Source organism: Bos indicus x Bos taurus, chromosome 24 (genome assembly GCF_003369695.1).
Source record: "Bos indicus x Bos taurus breed Angus x Brahman F1 hybrid chromosome 24, Bos_hybrid_MaternalHap_v2.0, whole genome shotgun sequence".
NCBI classification, from domain to species: Eukaryota; Metazoa; Chordata; class Mammalia; order Artiodactyla; family Bovidae; genus Bos; species Bos indicus x Bos taurus.
The window spans coordinates 38,036,328-38,058,945 of NC_040099.1; the positions used below are offsets into that span (position 1 = coordinate 38,036,328).

A 22,618-nucleotide genomic window follows, 5' to 3' on the forward strand; every position below is an offset into this window, starting at 1 on the left:
TTAATGGGCAGCAGCAGGGCAGTGAGTCTGCTAGGCTCAGCCTGCTGCTCATGAGGTGACTAATATGTGTTAGTCAAGGCATCTCCTTAGGGTTTATTTTCCCCACTTTTAGAAGGAGTGGGTTGGACTAAGTAACTGCAAATAATTCTTCCATAAGGGGATTATTAGGTGAGAAATAGGGAGGTGGAAAGATGCTATGCCCACCCTCCAGGGAGGATTTTGTGAATGAGAGGGAATACCAGTGAGGCCTTCCAGTGAGGAGCTTTGGGAATACTATTGTAAAACTGTCATTTTTCTGAAAAATAAATAAATAAAACCTTCCTGGGTCTCTCATTACACACCTTCATATTTTAGAGACCTGGAGAGTAAAATCAGGGAGGAGTTAGACAATCCTGAAAGTATGTAATTAACGTTGGATAAAAAACACAAGAGGAACAGAAGTCATTTCCTGTCATTGTTATTGGATGACTCTCTGTATGAAAGGTGTTTATCCTTATCCCAGGGAAGCAGGACACCTTGGACTTGTTTATACTGCTGGTCTGCGATTTAACGTACTCCTTGTAAGAGGGAGGTAAGGAGTTTTCTAGTGGGATGCATGAAAAGTTTGTTTCCCCACTTTAAAGTCATCCTGCTTTTGTGAAATGGTACACTTGAAACAGATCTTATGTCATGAATCAGAGATGGAAGAAAGCATATGCATGAATGCATGCTTTATTAGTATGGCTACAGGAATGCCTATGCAGATATAACGTGTCTATATGGACCTAGACACATGCATACAACATATAGTAATCCTAGACTCCACACAGCTCTACTTCCTGGATGGCTCTGTGATAGTCCCCGCCTGAATTTTGTAGGAAGTTTCCAAATTCTGGGAGAACAAAGAGTATAAGCTTCAATGGACAGAGAAGAGTGACTTTAAGGTACATAAAAAAAAGAGATATGCTTATCTGCTGCTGCTGCTAAGTTGCTTCAGTCGTGTCCGACTCTGTGCAACCCCATAGACGGCAGCCCACCAGGCTCCCCTGTCCCTGGGATTCTCTAGGCAAGAACACTGGAGTGGGTTGCCATTTCCTTTTCCAATGCATGAAAGTGAAAAGTGAAAGTGAAGTCGCTCAGTCATGTCTGACTCTTAGCGACCCCATGGACTGCAGCCTACCAGGCTCCTCCATCCATGGGATTTTCCAGGCAAGAGTAGTGGAATGGGGTGCCATTGCCTTCTCCAAAGCTTATCTAGAAAACTCATTTTGTGAATGTAATTAGAAGTCGCTTTATTTTAGAAATGGAAACAAGGCAGGGCATTTTGCTAAATTCTAACAAATAGTAAAAAAAATCCCAATTTAAAAAATATAGTTGTATATGTTCTTAAATTTAAAAGATCAGAGCATCAGAAGAGGTCTTTCCTTGGTCATGTGTTCTCCAAGAAATCAAAGTGTTAAAAAACAGTATAAAAAAGAAATTGGCCATGGTCAATGAAGGAGTGAGCTGAGTGTCTCCTTACACTCTGATCCCTCCTTTTCCTTTGCTAATTGTTTAAAAGTAATTCGCTGTTTTTCTTTTATTGGAGTATGAAATATACAGTTGCCTTACAATGTTGGGTTAGTTTCTGGTGTACAGCAAAGTGAGCCAGCTATGTGTATACCTATATCCTCTCTTTTTTGGATTTCCTTCCCACTGAGGTCGCCACAAAGCACTGAGTGGAGTTCTCTGTGCTCTACAGTAGGTTTTCATTGTTGTTCAGTCCCTAAGTCATGTCTGACTCTTTGTGACCCCATGGACTGCAGCATGCCAGGCTTCCCTGTCCTTCAGTTTCTCCTGGAGTTTGCTAAAACTCATGTCCATTGACTGGGCGCTGCCATCCAATGGGTGATGCTGGGAGATGCTCAACACCAATAATTATTAGAGAAATGCTACAATGAAGTATCACCTCACACAGGTCAGAATGGCCATCACCAAAAAGCTACAAACAATAAATGTCGGAGAGAGTATGGAGAAAAGGGAACCCTCTTACACCGTTTGTGGGACAGTAAACAGTAATTAGCTCTTTATCTTTACCTTTTAGCTGCAAACTGGACTGGGTTGAAGGAGAATAAATCATTTACTGAAAAAATTAAAGCACTCCCTTACCATGGTTTTGGTCTAAGAGTTTATTAATATGCACTTATAAAAATAGAGTAACATGATTTTTCCTATGTCCTAACGTGTTCCAAATAACAGTTAATAGGAACACAGCCTGCAGGTGGGGGAGGAGGAAAGATGGTGTGAGAAGCAGATAAATGAACGCTTGATGTGAAGTCCGACATGCATTTTATTTTTATCCAACAGGAAAAGTTACGGGTTCAAAATTTCAAATAAGTAACATAATCATAGTAAGATCATATAACTTCTATTGCATCACAGTAATAGTAACCTGATTTGACCTGAAAAGGCCAAGTTTTATTTCTCTATGAAGTTATCCTGGCAAGTGACAGGAAAAAAAAAAAATCTGACTGTTCAGAGGTATTGTAGTTTGAACCACACGAAGTTTCTGATTTCAACTGTTTAGAACAAAAAAGCTGGAATTTCTCCATGGTTCAGCTCATATCAATAAGCACAGTAAATCTACAACACAGAGGTTGTTGCTTTTTGAGCCTAAAACCAAAGTGGCAAAAACCCTAATCTAGTCACCGAGTCAAAGCCAGCCTGGCAATACTGCATATATGTTTAGTGGCCCTTGTAATACCTCAGGGGCTTCCCTGGTACCTCAGTGGTAAAGAATCCTCCTGTCAATTCAGGAGACCTGGGTTCAATCCCTAGGATGGGAAAATCCCCTGGAGAAGGAAATGGCAACCCACTCCAGTATTCTTGCCTGGGAAAAACCCATGGAAAGAGGAGCCTGGGGGTCACAAAAGAGTCAGACACAACTAAATGACAACACAACAAAATAACACTTCAAGCAAAAAACAAAACAAAAAAACCAATGTGTTCTACGATTTGTAAGTCATTGTTTGTGTTAGGTTGTATAAAGGCATGATCTCAAATGGACCAGAGATTATGGATGAGTCTTTCTTTACTGAATGGTAAATGTTTACCCTGGCTCCTGAATTTAATTTGCAACTGATCAAACTGTGCTCTAAGGAGAAGAGAGAAGGAGGAGATAAATCCTCTGGCCACTAAGAGATACAGGCTAGTTGTTGTCTTTTACCCTGCTAACCAATGCTAGACCTCCCGTGAGTAGACTGGATTCTGAGGGATGTGAAAGCCTGTGTGGGAAGAACTTTGACTGTGGCTAACTAAGGACTTTTGGTGCTGCTGAAAATGTCTTTAGAATAATGCAAATTGCAGACCAAGAATAGGAAAGTTTAACAACTTTCAAGAAGGCTTTCCTATTTCTTTTCAATCTTTCTTTTCCTACCACTCACTCTGAACCTCTGCTTTCTCACAGAGTTTTGTCAACTGTCCACACCCCCAGCCCCAATACTGAGATGTGGGCAACATTGAGAATTACAGAGAATCAGAGAAAGAACCACCACTGATTCTACGTGAAAAGTTAAGATCAGGCAGAAGTAACCTCATTTTCTATTATATCAAGAAACAGGGACATCTCTACTAAGACCAGGGAAAAATAGGGAGAAGACTGTACAAGCCAAATAGGAAATACATTCAAGAATTTTGAACCACCCCACCCCTTTTTTGCTGGATTATTGAGGCAATTTAAATTGAAAATAAAGAAAATCATCTACCTAGTTCATTTTTTTTTTTAAGGCAGCAAGGAAACATTGCAGTAACCAAAGTCACTAGTAGAATTGCTCAGCACAGTCACACATTTCATCTAAAGTAGGTTTTAAAAACTGACTTCACAAAATTTAAATTGTTCTAAAACAAGAGGAAGGAAAACCTCAGAGGGGACAGAAAACCCCACTGGGCAGAGACTGAATAGTCTTGAACAGCATTTTGAAAAATAGTTGTATCTGCATTGAAAAAAATAGTCCTGGGTTCATGTCTGTTATGAATGACTCTTCAGTGATCTTTTGTGGAGTCTTATTTAACCAACAGGGAAAAAAAGTCACAAGAAAATCCACAAAACCCCCAACCATCCAGAAATTTTAATTTTGCAAAGGAACAGTTAAGCATTCACCATTCTTGTCAAAGAAAACCATAGATCACATTTCAACCACCAGACACACAACATCCTCTCATGGCACCTAGCACCTGCGATCATCTGTCAATTAAAGATTTCATGAAGCCTCCTGGAGACACAGATGTGTGGGTATCTGATGTCTCTACCTGCTTTCTTACCATCTGTACACACATCCGTACTTAGCCCTTTCAGTTGGACTAGCTATTGTTTAGAGAACAAATAAAATAACAACAAAAACTACTCACCACCACCACCACCAAAAGGAAAAAACCACTTAAACCAACAACACACTCTCACCAAATACATAGTAATAAAAGAGTTGTACTCAGACCTGGTCAATCCTTCCATTTCTTGAAACTTGCACACAAACTGAAGAAACCCACTCAGCCTTAAAAAGGTCGATCATTTTGTTCTCCTAAAATTTCATCTCTGAGCGTGCTGGCTTTCTTGTCTGTCTCGTGTGCGTTCTCTCCCTCTCTCTCTCTCCCCCTGTGTCTCTCTCTCTCTACTTTTACCGGAGAGCGTTTTGTTTCCTTTTTCCTGTTTCTGCTGCTGGATGAATGCAAAAATACACAATTTGAAGGTTTTCTTTTTTTTTAGGCTAACAGTTGGAAATCTAAAATCTTGCTCTCCTGAATAGCTTATTATGCCAGTCATTCAACATGCAACGTTTTACATAAAGAGGCATTTACAGAATCAAGAATTCTGTTTTCTTAAAGCAAAAACAAATCAACAACCAAAACTCCCTCTACTCCTCTGACCCCCTTCCTTAACGATTAGCACTTACCCTGAGATGTGCCATAAATGCTCTATTCCAAATGTACAAAAGCCAACCACATCTCAACTGAGAATTAAACAGTTTTAATGTCTTCAGATCCATGTCCCTGCTCCAGATTCTGATACAGACAGTCACTGGCAGCCGTACAATAGTTCTAAACAGCAGACATCTGATTCTTGACATTTAAAAATAACAATATTGGGGGAAAAAAGGGAGTCTTTTTTAAATCAACCACAGACAGCTTGTGAGGCAGCACATCTAAGCAACTGACTATATTATCTGGAACTTACAATAATTTCAAGCTACAGTATTTTCTTTCTAAATCAGTGTCAGACGGAGGCTAGACACCTACAGACCTCTCATTTTCTATATAATCATGGCAATGACCGAAGTTAAATAATTTCTGAGTGATAATTCAATATAGAGAGAACTTTTTAGTATTTAGAATTCTATTATTGGTGAATATTAACCTGTGTTCAGTCTGGAATCAAATTAGGAACATTTCAGCCATTCATCTGAGCTGGGTCACATTTCACGGACACGCATTCTTAACCATGTGCGAACAGAGGAGGGCAGGTGAATGCATACCTTTGCTGCAGAATAGAACAAATATTAAAATGAGAAAAATGCATTTGTTTCTATTTCTGAAGCACTTTATAGACTCAGACTGATCTGCACTCAAGTCTTAGCTGTCTCAATTACTACCCATGAGTTCCTGAAGACAGAATTCCATCTTTTGTGCCTCAGGTTTGTCATCCATAAAACTGGAGTAAATAGTAATATTAATACTAATTTTATAAAGGTGTTTTGGGTACTAAATGGATACTCTATGATTTCTGTTACATAACAGGCAGAGGGTATATGCTGCTTCTTCCCTCTGTGTTATATTGGTCTGGGCAGGAATCAGCCATGATTAATGGGGAAATCCAGGTTTGAAGGTAGATGAATCAGGTTAGACCCTCCATGTTGCCATGTACTAGCTGTTTGTCCTTGGGCAAGTGACTTAATCTAATTTACTAAATCGCAGTTCCTTTAACTGTAAAATACTTCATAAGAGTTTCAAAGAGCAAATTAGATATCACTGGAAAAGCATCTACTTCAAGCATTTAATAAATGGTAGCTCCAGGCCTTTACAACTCTTGAAAACAGCTCTCATTAGTGCTTTGCATTTGTAACTGAGGTGTCTGAAGATGTGGACTGAGATCCCAGGCCTTCTCAACCAAGTGCCTCACTTTATAGTAGAAGAAAGAGACTTTGGAGAGCTGAAATGATGGTTCTCAGCTGTATCACTAGTTAGTGATCACCAACTAGTTAGTGGCCAATAGGGACTAAAACATAAACCCTCTTATTTAAAGTTCAATGCTTTGTCCACTAAACTTTCTGACACTGAAATTGAACACATCTGAACATCCAGTTTCAATATTAGTTTGTAATTGGGGCTTTCTTGGTGGCTCAGAGAATCTGGCTGCAATGCAGGAGGATCCTGTTCAATCCCTGGGTTGGGAAGATCCCCTGCAGAAGGAAATGGCAACTCACTCCAGTATTCTTGTATGAAGAATCCCATGGACAGAGGAGCCTGGTGGGCTACAGTCCGTGGGGTCTCAAAGAGTCAGACATGACTGAGCAACTAGCACTTTCACTTTTTCACAAAGCAATATGACTAGGAAACAAACCCCTCTATGTTCCCAAATTTGCTTCTAAGAATGAGTTTACAAGTGAAATTATTCTATGGGAGCTGACAGGTGCTGGCTAAATCTATCTTCCTAAGAGGAGCTTCTGCAGGACATAGATTCTCCTTTCCCTGTAAAGCAAGAAGAGAGCTAGAGAGGATTCCAGTTCTTAGGAGTGTCCCATTCCTCCTCCCCCATGTGAATGTCCAGCTTCTTCCTTTGCTTTAGAGGAACTCATCTTAGCATACTGGTTGGGGAGAGTACACTGCATTTACTATGTCCCCACACTGATATATAAAAATTTTTTTTTCAGTTTGAAAGTCTTGTGCAGAATGCCGTGCTGGCTCAGTCATGTCCACTTCTTTGCGACCCCACAGACTGTAGCCCACCAGCCTCCAATGTTGATGGGATTTCCCAAGCAAGAATACTGGAACGGGTTGCCATTTCCTTCTCCAGGGGATCTTACTGACCCAGGGATTGAACCCACATCTCCTGCATTGGCAGGTGAATTCTTTCTGCCGAGCCACCAGGGAAACGCTTTAATTTGATATTTCTTATCTGATCTTATCACTACTGATTATGGTTCAGTTTTTAAAATTAAATTTATTTTGTTTTTGCCATTAGTCACAGAACCTTCATAGACAAAAATGTATCCTCTTCTAGGTTTTCTGTCTCATTACACATCCTTTTTCAAGACAGATACTTTATCAAAATATTTTATTCTCAGTAGTGGATGAGATTTATGTGGTTAAAGAATTTCTAAGGCTTTCAGTTGTAATATTTACAATGGTCTTTTCTATGAACTAAGAGTCTTGAGTTCTGGTCTTACCTCTGCCATATATTAACAGTGTGACTTATAAGGCCTTTACCTTTCTTTGAGTCTAGCTTTTTATATTCTGAATGAAGAGGTTTGGTTAGATGATCCCTTTAGCTTTAACCTTCTGTTAGGGATTCTTGATCACTTAATTAACATGTGTAACAACCTTTTAGGGCTTCCCAGGTGGCGCAGTGGTAAAGAATATGCTGCCAAACATGGGTTTGCTCCTTGGGTTGGGAAGATCCCTGGAGTAGGAAATGGCAACTCATTCCAGTATTCTTGCCTGGAAAGTGCCACGGAGAGAGGAGCCTGGTGGGCTCCAGTCCATGGGGTCCAGAGAGTTGGCACGACTGAGCAACTGAGGACAACCTTATAGTAAATTAAATGATGCCACCTTCAGTAGGAAATATTGTGTTCTTTGTGAAAACTATCCACACCATGGTGGCCTCTTCTGAAGTCTGGGGATGGGTCTGGCACTGTCCCTACCCAGTGACTGCCAGTCTGGAATATTTTCAGAACTTGGTAGCAGCATTCCCAAGGGAGTCAGCTTTGTCAGAAGAGATCCAAAGAGAGCCAAAAAGATGAATGTCTTGGTGGAAGACTTTTCCTTGCATTTATTCTTAAGAGTGGGAAATGATTATGTCATGATTTTATATTCCAGTAAAACCTTTTTTAAAACAGACAAGGCTAGGAAGGGAGGGCTAGGAAGAGAAAACCTACACTTTGAAAAGGAAAAATGTGAGGATCCCTCTTATGAAACGCTGTGTCTCAGTAAAAATGATGAATCTAAAGGGAGGCAGTAGGGAAGAAAGGAACTCTTCCCCTGATATTTTTATCCAGGTGAAATCTGGTTTCAGTGGATTGGAGGGCAGTAGGAAAAACAGGAGTCTGCAGAGGGGAGGAGCGGCCTTGGGCCTGCGTGTGTGGGATTTACATACTGACACTAATTGTATTTTATTGCGCAGATGCTTCCCCTTCTTTTCCTCCTCTTCTCTGTTGTCCTGAGTCCCTGCAGCTGTACTTGTCAGGTCCCCAAACTGGCTCCATCTCCACCTCCTCAGGGTGCAGGGCATCACCCCAACTCCCTGTGCTCTGGGGGATGAGGACTTAGGTGGGGGTGTGATTAGCTTCGCTGTGGTGTGAAAATTGCAATGGTGAAGATGTTGATCAATTTTTCCAAACTAACAGCTTGGGGCAGAATCTTAAATAATAATAACAAAAAGCCCTGAATAGAACTAATTAAACTCTTTCCAGAATTCCAAAGATCATTGTTGACTTTTGTAAAAAAGGTGGCTTTATTTTACAATTCTGTGTACACTCCCCTTTTCTCCCCTCCTTGTCCTCCAATCCCTCAGACAAAAGAGGAACACAAAACATTAATAACTCCTTGCCTTTTTGTAGGCGTGCTTTTCAAAGCACTTTTATATCCAGTATCTCAAGATAACTGGATGAGGTTGCTAGCAGGCCTGTTTCCTGATAGGAGCCCTCAGCCCCCAAAATGCTAAATAATTTGCTAAGGTTCACACAGAGAATTCACAGTAGAGCCAAGACTAGGCCCCAGGGGAAAATACCATACAATCAGCTGGTACAACTTCTAAGCACCCATCCCTCCATATAAATGGTACCTGAAGGTACTGGCAGGAACGTTCTTGTTGACACGACTCTGACTTCACCATGGCCTGGTCCATGTTGACCGAGGCTTTCTGGTAAACCTCTCGGGCTCGACTCACGGTCAGCGTGGAGGACCAGGCACTCTTCTTGAGCAGTGGTGCATCTAGGGTGACGGGCAGGTTGGCGCAGGTGGAGCACTTGACGTCGTTGTTACTCCGGGAGGCCTTCACCGCCTGCTCGCTGATGGTGTTGTAGGCCTCCATAAAGTACTGAGAGGCCGAGCGGTCGGGGCACCTGCCCATGGTCATCACACCCGAGGGGGAGTGGTAGATACACATGTCGCCGTCGAGGTTGTCGTCAGAACTCCACCAGCCAGGGGATGTGTTGTTGCGCGGCTTGGGCTCCGGGCGCCGCTCCTTGCTTTTGCTGCGCTTGCCGTACCTCACGGTCTGCGTCTCGTCCGGGCTGGCCTTGCCTCCGTTGACGCTGCCCTTGGACGGTCCCTCCAGGGAGTGCGATTTGGTGAAGAGCTTCTGGACCGAGTGGACCAGGTGGCGGATGCGGCCGGGGCTGTCGCTGCGGTGCTCCACGGCCGTGCGCTTGTACTGCAAAGTGTGGTAGCCATCCCGGCTGAGAGGTAGCTGCCTCTCAAACTGGTCCAGGAGGTTGGCGGGGATGCGGTTGGCCTTGGTGGCCAGGGTGCGGGGCACCAGGGCACACTCGTCCTTCAGCTCCTGCTGCGAGGTGTAGTGCCGCCGCGGGAAGGTGCTGCTGGCCAGCGGGTCGCTGAAGGGGCCCACACACTCGGCCTGGAAGGAGGTCCGCTGAGTGTAGTAGGGGTGGTCGGCCGGATGGTGCTCCACCGGGCTCAGCAGGTATGGCTTGCGATCCGCGTGGTGCGACAGCGAGTCACAGGCTGAATCGCAGGTGACTCCGTGGTGATGGCTGCGGCTGCCCGATAACCCTTTCATCGCTGATGGGGCAAAGCCGCGGGGGTCATGGACACCCGGGGGTGTGGTTCCAGACCCGTCTCCCGCAAGGACCTGGGGAAATGAAGGAGAGGGGGACAGTGGTTAACTCTTCCCTTGGTAAATAGATAGTGCTCTTTCCCCATGCATCTGCTACTGAGTTGGTTTTCTGGCAGAAGAACTCAGGAAAAGTCAAAGTGTAGTCCCTCAGTCCTGTTGGATTCTTTGCAACCCTGTGGACGGTAGCCCGCCAGGCTCCTCTGTTCATGGGATTTCCGGGGCAAGAATACTGGAGCGGGTTGCCATTTCCTCTTCCATGGAATCTTCCTGCCCCAAGGGTTGAACCTGTGTCTCCTGCATTGCAGGCAGATTCTTTACCACCTGAGCCTCATTGACTCTCCCTAAAAGGAGCTTTAATGCATTGATGGAAAAGCCCTATTACCTCTATATCTTGGCAAAGACCAGCACCGCCCCCCCCCACCCCCAGTCACATAGGAGAGACAGGGTGAAAGCTAGTTAACCCAGAAAAGAAACTATAAAAATGTTAAATTATTTTTAAATGATTTAGGAGAAAAACTTCCCCTCCCTCCAGGGTTCTAATAATTGTATATCTCCCCTGCTGCTCTGTTTTTATTCTTAACTGTATGTTAGTCATCAGGCCAGCAGACCACAAGGGTTCAGTTTCTCTGGGAGGCTTTTGCTGGCCCCCCTTACAGAGAGAATTAGTTCTGTGCTTGCAGAGCATGTGCTGCATACTCTCCACCTCCTCTGGAATGCTTTGTCCCATGTTTTCCCCACTAGCTCAAGCTCCCTGAGGTTAGTTTACTTCTCAGTCACCTGTACATCTCCCTACCTCATACCAGGGGCTTCCCTGGTGGCTCAGTGGTAAAGAATCCACCTGCAAAGAAGGAGACCTGGGTTCAACCCCTGGGTTGGGAAGATCCCCTGGAGAAGGGAATGGCTGCCCACTCCAGTATTTTTGCCTGGAGAATTCCATGGCTAGAGGAGCCTGTTTGGGCTCCAGTCCACGGTGTCTCACACAGCTGAGCAACTAACACTTTTACTTTCACTTCACCTCATACCAGTTGGGCCATATATACACACAAGCACTCCATATATGTGAGTGGAAAACGTAAGTAAAAGAGGCTGCTGCTGCTAAGTCACCTCAGTCGTGTCCAACTCTGTGTGACCCCAGAGATGGCAGCCCACCAGGCTCCCCCGTCCCTGGGATTCTCCAGGCAAGAACACTGGAGTGGGTTGCCATTTCCTTATCCAATGCATGAAAGTGAAAAGTGGAAGTGAAGTCGCTCAGTCATGTCCGACTCTTAGCGACCCCATGGACTGCAGCCTACCAGGCTCCTCCGTCCATGGGATTTTCCAGGCAAAAGTACTGGAGTGGGGTGCCAACTTTAGGATATATTTCTGTTATCTTCTTTCACATACTTTCCCATTAGAATGCCATGGTGACAATTACAGCAAACAATCCCCACTTTCCCATGGTAATTAGAATTGGAAAAACTAATGGTAGGGCAAAGACATCAGAGCTGTAGAGAAGACCTGCCCATGTATTTCTGTCATCAGAGAATTAAGAGTTTCTTGTCTACAAACTGAGAGCAGATGAAGAACAAATAAGCTTGAATCAGCTCATTTGACTATCAGGACATCTCCTTTTGCTGGTTTAAGAGTTCATGGTAAATATTTACAAGCTATGGCAAGATGGACAAAGGAAAGACTCTTGAAACATTCCTGAGGAAACATGAAGGGCCTGAACCCGAGGGTCGGGTGTGCCTGGGAGAGAAATAACTCCTACAGATGCAGCTGAGTGAAACGCAGTCATCCCAAGCCTTCCCCTTCCTTCAAGACCAGAAGCTGCCTTATGATCCAGCAATCCCACTGCTGGGCATTCACACTGAGGAAACCAGAAGGGAAATAGACACATGTACCCCAATGTTCATCGCAGCACTGTTTATAATAGCCAGGACATGGAAGCAACCTAAATGTCCATCAGCAGATGAATGGATAAGAAAGCAGTGGTACATATACACAATGGAGTATTACTCAGCCATTAAAAAGAATACAATTGAATCAGTTCTAATGAGGTGGATGAAACTGGAGCCTATTATACAGAGTGAAGTAAGCCAGAAGGAAAAACATAAATACAGTATACTAACGCATATATATGGAATTTAGAAAGATGGTAACAATAACCCAGTGTACAAGACAGCAAAAGAGACACTGATGTATAGAACAGTCTTATGGACTCTGTGGGAGAGGGAGAGGGTGGGAAGATTTGGGAGAATGGCATTGAAACATGTAAAATATCATGTATGAAACGAGATGCCAGTCCAGGTTCAATGCACGATACTGGATGCTTGGGGCTAGTGCACTGGGACGACCCAGAGGGATGGTATGGGGAGGGAGGAGGGGGGAGGGTTCAGGATGGGGAGCACATGTATACCTGTGGTGGATTCATTTTGATATTTGGCAAAACTAATACAATTATGTAAAGTTTAAAAAAAAAAAAAAAAGACCAGAAGCTGCTGTTCTTCTGGGCAGAGTACTTCCTTTGGACTCTAGTAGAGTGAATCCAGGGACAGAGGAGCCTAGTGGGCTGCCGTCCATGGGGTCACACATAGTCGGACACGACTGAAGTGACTTAGCAGCAGCAGCAGCAGAGTGAGTTCATCAGTAGTTGAATGTGTTCCTCCTGACAGTCTTGTTTGTTTGTTTTTAATAAAGCTTTCTATAATACAAAAATTATCATATGGAGAGTTGTCCAGAAAGGCCAATGTGACTTTCCAAAAAATCACAAATGTAATTTTAGATAGACAGGGAGAGATAATTGGTTTAATTGTAAAAAAAAAAAAAAAAATCCTGTAAAACAAAACAGAACACCCATGTATAGCCTAATGAAGAAAAACATGGAGTCTTGAGGGATCAGGACTTGTCAGTTCCATGGGATATGCTGTATGTGGGAGCCCAACTGTTGAAAATCTCTAACCGTGCTTTATGAAGCTCCTTTTCTCCTCCTAGTCTCTCTGTTTCTGGATTAATTGAATGAAGTTGATGAGAGGTTTTAATCACTGGAGTCTTTCGAAATTGCTCAGTCTATCAAACTAGGAGCTTCTTGAGGGCAGAGGTTATGTTTTATGCATTCAGTGGCCAGCAGAGTGCTTGGCTGCTGGTGGGAACTCGGTAAAGTAGTTAATGAAATAATGCATCAGTGAAAAATCTCCCAGGGTGGTTCATCCTGTGGTTCAAGTCACACCTATTGTGTTTGAAAAGGAAGCGGCCAAGGAAGGAAGGAAGGCACCATCTTATGGGCATTTTAGAGACCAGTGGTTTTCCAGGTGAGGCAGGAGGCATGTGGGTGCATGTTTCTTATGCTGCTTGTTTGTTTACCTTCAACTTCTGCCTCTCCATGTCCCATCAATGAATATCTCACTCTTAAAGTTCTCCCTGCTTTGAGGTTAAAATCTGGGAGTTTACCTGGTCTGCTGACTACAGAATGTCTACACAGAAGACAATCTGTTTAAAGAAGAGAAAGCAAATGACACCTGAAGAGACAAAGAGGGAAAGAAACTGGTTCAGGAAGAGCCTGTAAATCACAACTTGCCCACCGAGGAGCTAATATAAGGGAAATTTTAACATAAAATACCTCGGGACTACTTTATACAAAGTTATGATCCCAAGAGTAGGCTGTGGCAAGGAGGGATACAGAAGATTAAATACACATTTTTAGCAAAACTGTGGCACAAACTAATTTAGGTTGAAAAATCCGCTTCATGAGGAAGTTTCTCTATATAAAACAGGTCTCATCGAGGACATTTTTGTCTTTTAAATATAGACTTAAAAATAAAAGACAAAAATAGGAAGCCAGTTGGGTTATGGTCACATAATAAATCTTATGATTCCACATAATATAACTCAATATATGAAATAATATGAAATAATGCTTCAATCTTTCCTTCTGAAGCAGCTGGGTCTTGGGTGGATATTTTTTGCTAAATAAAATGTGAATCTGGCAAGAGCCAAAAACATGAATTATACATATTCACTCCAAAATGGAGATTATTTGAAATCATGTGTTCAATATTTATGTAATTATCTTTAATTTGTGAATGGCATTTCATGTGAGATGATGTTGCCTGAGGACACACAGAGCCAACAAAGAGCCTTTTTAAGGCCATTAATGATGAATTTGTTCAATGACGTAACCGATGATTATTTTGGTAAGTTAAACATGCACAGTGTGATTTTTTACTAAAATTTAAGTGGGCTATTTTCAGCCTGGTGACATGCACTTATATTTTCATAAAGAGTAATACATTGAATCAAGGAAAATAAGTTAACTTTCATTCTTCTTAATGTCTGTAAAAAGATATTGAGATCTTGATCCTTTTCCTCTGTGATATATGAAATATGATAATAAATGATCATAAACATTTCTAAATGCTCCATCTATCTTTCTGGTTAAGACCAGATAAATGACTTAATACCCTAACCTTTCTAAGGGAAAAACCTTACAGTGTCTTTTAGTCTCCTGTCTTTTAAAAAGGAAAGTCGATTAATTAGTGATTATAAATTACAGCAACACATTCAGTGACTTCTCGATGAATGAGGGAGATGATCTAAAACCCTCAATGGCTAAATAATGGTTGGGATACCTACCATGGGGGTCCTGCTCTTTCACCCCTCATTCTTTGTCTTCTTCTTTTCTTACTCATGAATTCTATTCCAAGCCTACTTCTTTCTGCCACTTCTTTATTTCTCTGTCCTAATTCATGTTCGTAAGTGGCAACCCGGACTTCACTTGCTCCAGCCCATGTGTGACTAACACCATCCCCGGGAAGAATTAACCAAGCATCCTTCCCATGCAGGGCTCAGTGTTTGCTGCTGCAGATGACCAAATGCAACCAGCAAATCACTAATGCTGAGAGAGATGTGACCTAGTCATGAAAAAAGATAAATAACAATGCTCATTACCCTCTGCATTCTTGGAAAAATTAGCCCTGGAATTAAGTTTTAAGGGGCCGTAAAAGATTGCTGAAAATAGAAAGGGAAATTGTCTTTCGTGCCTTCCTCTCTGAGCCAGGATGGAGAATGTGAGTCAATGCGCCTCTGTAAGGGTTTCTATGACGACGGTGATCATCCCTCATTTTTGCCTTGTTCACTGTGACTTCAAAATGGTGTTTTGTTGTCCTCCTAAGTACGATTTTACCATCAGACGACAGGCCCTCATCGCTGGCTTGGAAAATGTGTTGACTGTATTGGCTACCGTAAGATCAGCTCTGGGTGTGAGAAACAATGCTTCTCTCACACCTGGGGCAGAAGCATTGCTGTCCAGATGATGACTAAAGCAGGAACGATCCAGCACAGGTAAAGGAAATTCTCAAGGCAGGTAATTTATTAGCACCAAGGAAAAAACAAACAAACTACATGTTAGAAGATGCTGACTGGATGGAAAACAGTCTCACAAAGCTGGCAAGTTCTTACTTTGATTTCTGTGCATGTCTTTATTTAGAGCTGCTGTGCTTGGTTTTTCTTTACATACAGACAGAGGATCCACCCGAAGGGTGTCTACTCTCTCTTTCAATGAGGACTGACAGCTGGGCAATCACAACTTGCCTTAGAAAGGACAGCGTGGGGGACCTGCCCAGGAAGGGGGGAGCACTGTGTTCTAATTTGGGGAGATGCTGGGAAGACAAAACCTCCATGAATTATCTCAGGGTCAAGTCACTTTTTTGCCTCTCCCCATTTTACAGGTGACCTGCCCATGCCAGGTTATAACAGTCAACGGAAGAGAAAGAAGGAATTCTCTTACTGAGAGTAAAACCTGTCCCCAACTAGTGACTTGCTTCCCAGTCTCTCTAGATGCACACAGGTGACTAATTCTGGCTAATGGAGTATAATTGAAAATGGCAGGTGCAGTTTCTGGAAAATGACTCTTAAGTGAAGGACATACCTTCTTTACCCCCTTTCTCAGCTGGAATTCAGACTTCAGGCTTGGCTAAGGAGTGATCTTGGTCCATGAGGTGGAAGTGAGAGTCTGAGGATGGGAGCAGCCCAAGACAATGGGCTGGGCCAGAACAGAGTGTCTGTCAGCCTGGACGTGTACCCCTGCATCTTGTTTATGGGGAAGGAATGGACCTGGATCTTTGTCTACACCACTGTGATGTGTTTTCTGACCCTTGCATCTGAACCAAGTCCTAAGTGACAAGGGTGGTTAGGGCTGACTCCTGGAGAATTTTTGTCAGCTCTGCTATAATATGAAGGACTTGACTCTGCTCATGGTGGTCACCCATGAGCGCAATTTAAACCAGGCAGTGATACAGCTGCGCGTATACTAGAGATTTCTCTGCCTGTAGTGAGAGAATGCTTCTCAGATGGCTCGGTGGTAAAGCACCCACCTGCCAATGCAGGAGACACAAGAGACACAGGTTCGATCCCCAGGTTGGGAAGATCCCCTGAAGGAGGAAATGGCAGCCCACTCTGGTATTCTTGCCTGAAAAATTCCATGGATAGAGGAACCTGGCAGGCTACAGTCCATGGGGTCACAAAGAGTTGGACACGACTGAGCAACTGAGCATGAGAGTTAGGGAATAGATTTAGGGATCAGAAGAAGCAAGAAAATCTGAGAGCAGTAATTCTTTCTTTCTTGGGAAGTTCATGAGAGAAGACTAAAAGGGGATAAAGAATAATCCTCCAAAGAGTAAGAATGTCCTGGGTGGTGGAGGGGTGCCTCCCACTTCTGTTCTTCTGCTCACTCGTGTGTTTCCACTACAGTCTAAACACACAGAGTGCTTCTTCTAGGCAGAATAAAATTCTATGCAACATGGATGCAGACTTTTTATTAGTAATTTTTTCCTCTACTAATAATCCCAATTCTATAGAGATTGAGAATGAAGAGCAATATGAATGTTTGCTGCTAAGTCACCTCAGTCGTGTCCGACTCTGTGTGACCCCATAGACGGCAGCCCACCAGGCTGCCCCTTCCCTGGGATTCTCCAGGCAAGAACACTGGAGTGGGTTGCCATTTCCTTCTCCAATGCATGGAAGTGAAAAGTGAAAGTAAAGTCGCTCAGTCATGTCCGACTCTTAGTGGCCCCATGGACTGCAGCCTACCAGGCTCCTCCGTCCATGGGATCTTCCAGGCAAGAGTACTAGACTGGGGTGCCACTGCCTTCTCCAATATGAATGTTTAGCAGGCTTATAATTTTAAATATTTTTTAAAAATAAGTGACTGATTCTCATTAATATGCTACTAACACATGAAGCCATGCCATTTTAGGGTAAAAGTAAATAGAAAACTCACATGAATTAATTTTGCCCAAAGGCCCACTTTGGGGATATTTTCTGACCTTCTGAATTTGTAGCTGCAAAAGATAACTGAATGCCATTTTCTTTCATTTTTTCAGGCTTCCCCACTCACAGACTTTCATGTACTATGTACTTAAAATCGTGCAAATGCCATTAGGGCACCTTTGAATAAGCACAGGCTGAAATACACCAGTTCTTTTACTCAAAGCACAATGCTAAGCCGTTTTATATACGCAGAATGTATTTTGGCTTTTCATGAACTTAATTGCTATCCTAATCATCTGTAGCTTGATTTTGTTTGTGAATACCTCCTTCCATCAGTCTGCTCCTACAAATAAATGCCTTTGAAACATTTCCCTTTCAAAAGATATGGTATTATATAAAAAACAAAACAACAACCCAGATCTCCTCCAATTTGGTCACAGTAGGCAACACAGCTAAAATTGCCTTTGTCTTTCACACAAAGCTTTTAGAAGTGGCTTCATGATGGTTTTTGAGAATAAAAAGGTGGAGGGTAGTGTTCCTTGAGAAATGGTTAGTAAGTCATCATTAATATTGGTCTTAGACTTACTGCTGGTTGGGAAAATGCCACGGGACTTAGAGGACTTTTACGTGGAGATGATTGAAGCAGGACATTATAAAAAGTCCTAACATTATTCTGCATCAACCCAAGTAGGAAGGTAACTGTCCTGACTCTATGTGACTTTGGACATGTGCTCCCCATGGGATTACCCTCATTTGGATCATTCTAGAAGAGGGTGTATGCTTCCCAAGTGGTTCAGTAGTAAAGAATCCGCCTGCAATGCAGGAGACACGGGCTCAATCCCTGGATTGGGATGATCCCCTGGAGGAGGAGACGGCAACCCATTCCAGTATTCTTGCCTGGGAAATCCCATGGACAAAGGGTCCTGGAGGGCTACAGTCCACAGGGCCACAAAGAGCTGGACGTGACTGAGCATGCATGCACACAGAAGAGGGTGTGATTATCTCAGCTAAGCCTGCAGATGGATTTCCCTGGGAGTCGCTAAGAGAATGTGGTCACCTTGACCAGCAGTGGCCAACAGCTCTTCAGGAGGTGTTGTGGGCAGGGGCCACCCTACATTATGGAGGTAAAACAGATAATCTTCACAGAGAATAACACAAACCACCACTTTTTTGTCCATTCAAAAAAAAAAAAAAAGCTGACAAAAATATGCATGCCATTTGACTTATCTAGGAGAAGCAGAAATGATGATAGAGTGAATCCGTTTAATGGAAAATAAAACCATGATGGAAAATGGAAATATACAAAACTATGACAATTGATACAGACACAATGCAACTTGAAAAGAAGCAATGGAAATAGCCTCTGATGAAAATGGAGTTGCTTTTGTCTACAGCTCTCATGACCAGCTGAATAGTCCTGTGAACGTGTTCTGGCACATTCTGGACAACTTGCTTCACAGCTAGACTATCACCTATCTATCTATCTGCTGCTGCTGCTGCTGCTAAGTCGCTTCAGTCATGTCTGACTCTGTGCGACCCCATAGATGGCAGCCCACCAGGCTCCCCCGTCCCTGGGATTCTCCAGGCAAGAACACTGGAGTGGTTATCTTTCTATCTACTGGAATCAAAAGTTTCCTCTCAGAAATTCTTTTCTTTTAGTTGCTGTTGCTTTTCTTACCAAGCTCACTGTACAGATCTGTATTAAGAAGTGCCAAGGCCCAGAAATCACCAACAGTGCCCCTTGTTGTGGTAGCCATTCAGCCGACACCTGCGTTGGGGAATTTTGTCCCCTGACCACAGAATCCACTGATGCTGTCCTGGCCAGGAATGTTACAGTGGTCACCATACCTCTGAGTTGATTGAACCTGGTTTGAAGTCCTAACTCAGGGGTATCTATGCAGAGGCTCATCTGGGTTAATCAGATGCTGGCTCCTAGAAATTTAAATGAAGACATTCCCAGAGTCACACTGAACACCGGTGAGCTTATCTGCAAGGTCAGCTACAGGAAGGGCTGATGCTGGCACCGCTGGGAGCCGGAGTCATGTGCTGTTTCAAACTGTGGGGCAGCAGAAACAAGGGCCCTGCAGAGGGAGCACGTGAGGAGAGAGGAGCAAACTTACAGGGAGAAGCAATGCAGAGTCCGGCAGCCCAGGAGAGAAACAGAGAGGCTGCTGGACAACCTTCAGGTCTGCTCAGGCCTAGCTTTCTGCCCCCAGCAGCTGAGACCCTGTCCTGTCTGTGGCAGAACCATGGGAGACCCACTAAAGCTTACTCATCTGAGTAAGTTTACCCTCCCGCCCAGCTGGGCAGCTGCAAGCATATTAGAACCACTGGGAGAAAAGAGAGCCCTCCTGCACTGTTGGTGGGAAAATAAATTGGTGCAGCCACCATGGAAAACAGTATGGAGGTTCCTCCAGAAACTAAAAATAAAGCTACCAAATGATCCAGTGGTCTCACTCCTGGGCATATACCCGGAGAAAACTACAACTCAAAAAGATACATGCACCCCTATGTTCATAGCAGCACTACTCACAGTAGCAAAGACACGGAAGCAACCTAAATGCCCATCAACAGAGGAATGGATAAAGACGACGTGGTACACATACACAATGGGATACTACTCAGGCATAAGAAAGAATGAAACAATGCCATTTGCAGCAACATGGATGGACCTAGGGATTATCTTACTAAGTGAAGTAAGTCAGAAAAAGACAAATATAACGTGACATCACTTATGTAGAACCTAAAATACGACTCAAATGAACTTATCTATGAAACAGAAAGAGATTTACAGACATAGCAGATTTGTGCTTGCGAGGGGGAGCGAGGGTGGGGGAGGGAAGGATTGGGAATTTGCGGTTAGCAGATACAAACTAGTATATATAGAATGGATAAACAACAAGGTCCTACTGGATGGCACAGGGAACTATATTCAATATCTTGTGAGAAACCATAATGGAAAAGCATATATAAATATATAACTGAATCACCTTGTTGTACAGCAGAAACTAAAACAACATTGTAAATCAAATATACTTCAATAAAATATAAACAGATAAAGCCTCCTCTCAAATATTCCCTGTGCCAAAGGACACATGGAAATGAGAGGATTTATCTAATTTATGGTCTAGTTAAGAAATAAACCACATAAATGTAAAATAATCAGGAATAATACAAGTTGGAATCTAATCAGGCTCTAGATTGTGTGATCTGTGTTGTAGATGTAATGCATCAGGTAAAAAGCTTTTGAAAGAAAAAAAAAAAAAAAACAAGTCTAGAAGATGCAAAAGTTAAGGGATACAGAAACATCTCAATTTAGGAGGTTTAGAGTCCAGAGCAGCACAATGTTTGAAGCTGATGTTCTTAGGACAACATGCAAAACCTGTTCGGTGTTCTGTTCAGTTCAAACCATCCCATCCTCTCCTCCAGCTTCTTTTTCGCGTTTATTTATCTACGTGGCTGCATCGGCTCCTAGTTGTGGCACATGGAATCTTCACTGATTATGTGGATCTTTTGTTGTGGTGGTTCCCGGACTCTATAGTTGTGGCACACAGCTTCCAGAGAGTGACAGCATGGGCTTAGCTGCTCTGTGGCATGTGGGATCTTAGTTTCCTGACCAGGGATCAAACCTGTGTCCCCTGCATTGCAAGGTGGATTCTTAACAACTGGACAATCAGGGAAGTCCCTCCTCCGGCTTTTTATGTTTGGTGCTTCCGTGTCTACCTCTCTTTCATTTCTGAGGATACAGTCCATATGCAAGTCAGATGGTCTGAGAGCTACAAACCTGACTTCATTGGTAAGGCCTCCCACTGGACTCCTTTCACTGAAGTCTCTTTGATAATAAGCCCATGTCAGGGAATTATAAGATGCTGATGTTTATACTTGTGTGGTTTTTACTGTCAGGATGTCATCCACCTCTGCAAAAAGTGTCTCATGAATGAAGTGTGATGAAGAAATCCCTCTCAGGTCTTAGTATTAGCAAAACCGTGTGTTTAACAACTGCCGGTTCACCGGGCAGGCAGTTACTCTTGCCAGGTGACTGCGCATCTATATTTGAATACTGGGAAGTTTATTGGGAAATTTAGCATAAAATAGTAAGGGTTATTGCTTTTCTACTTTTATGCTTTATATTTGTTTTCTCTGGCTGTGCACCTTATCCCTTTGAATAATACAGGTAATCATGTAGACTGCTTCCATCTTTTGTTTGATGACAAATTTATATCCAGGTAGCTCTGTACTATGTAAAATACAAATGTTTGGCTAATGCATTTTCTTCTTCCCTTGATACCATCAGCTGACTGTAACATGGTTCTCAGAGTTGACTGTGCAAGAAATCAGCTCAGGGCTTGTTAAGAGACAGATTGCTGGGCCCAGTCCTCAGAGTTACAGGGGCTGTTCCCAAGATTTTACATTTCTAACAAATTCTCTGGTGATGCTTGTGCTGGTTCAGGAATCTCCGTTTGAACCACTGAACCAGACCCTGTTTCTTACACCTGTGATTCTTCCTGGGATGTACATGGTCCTTCCCTCCATTAGACTAAACTCAAACACCTTTTTAAAGTCCCAGCCCTGTTCTTTGGTGATGCCTTTGCTGAACCGAGGTGGGCAGAACTGACAGCCCCACATCTTGTGTTTTCTCATGCACATCATCCAGAGAGTTACCAGGTACTGGACATGTCTGTGGTCATTTATGGCCTTTTATGTAGCTTTCTCCCAGGGGACCATGAGATTCTGGTGGCCATAAGGGTCTCCTTCATTTTCATATAACCATTCCCTGCAAAAGTCCCTGGACCACAGGATGTGCTCAATAAATGTTGGCTGACTGAATACATGAATGGGAGGTCTCCTGTTTGGAAAACACAAGGTTTTTTTTTTTTTTTTTTTTTTTAATTTTGAAAAACACAGTATATTTAAAAAAAATTTAATTGATGTATAAAGATCCCCTGGAGGAGGGTATGGCAACCCACTCCAGTATTCTTGCCTGGAGAATCCCCATGTGCAAAGATGCCAGGCAGGCTACAGTCCACGGGGTCACAAAGTCATGATTGAAGCGACTTGGCATAGTGGATTTACAGTATCATGAAAGTTAAAGGTGTACAGCACAGTGATTCAGTTAGACACACAGACTCACATACACACACACACACACACACACACACACACACATTCTGTTTTGGATTATTTTCCCTTATAGATAGTTCCCTGTGCTATACAATAGGCACTTGTTGGTTATCTATTGTTTTTTTTTTTAACATAGTAGTGTATATATGTTAATCCCAGCCTCCTAATTTAGATACAATATTTTTATGTAAAAAGGTGGTAATTTATAAATAATATGACTATCTTTGC

General features: G+C 42.9%; 1 protein-coding gene across 5 annotated transcripts in view; it reads right to left on the bottom strand.

Annotated features, from left to right (window-relative positions):
* DLGAP1 (DLG associated protein 1) overlaps nt 1-22,618 on the bottom strand; it is a 788,387-nt gene that overhangs the window by 295,840 nt on the left and 469,929 nt on the right. For 2 of the 5 annotated variants that reach the window (XM_027526317.1, XM_027526318.1), the window contains exon 4: nt 9,011-10,039. In XM_027526317.1, coding sequence (XP_027382118.1) covers nt 9,011-9,967 — 957 coding nt within the window. In that variant the 5' untranslated portion in view covers nt 9,968-10,039. Of the gene's footprint in view, nt 1-4,451; nt 4,628-4,907; nt 5,024-9,010; nt 10,040-22,618 lie in introns of those variants that run through there. The other 3 variants (XM_027526322.1, XM_027526320.1, XM_027526319.1) reach the window with 2 other exon arrangements.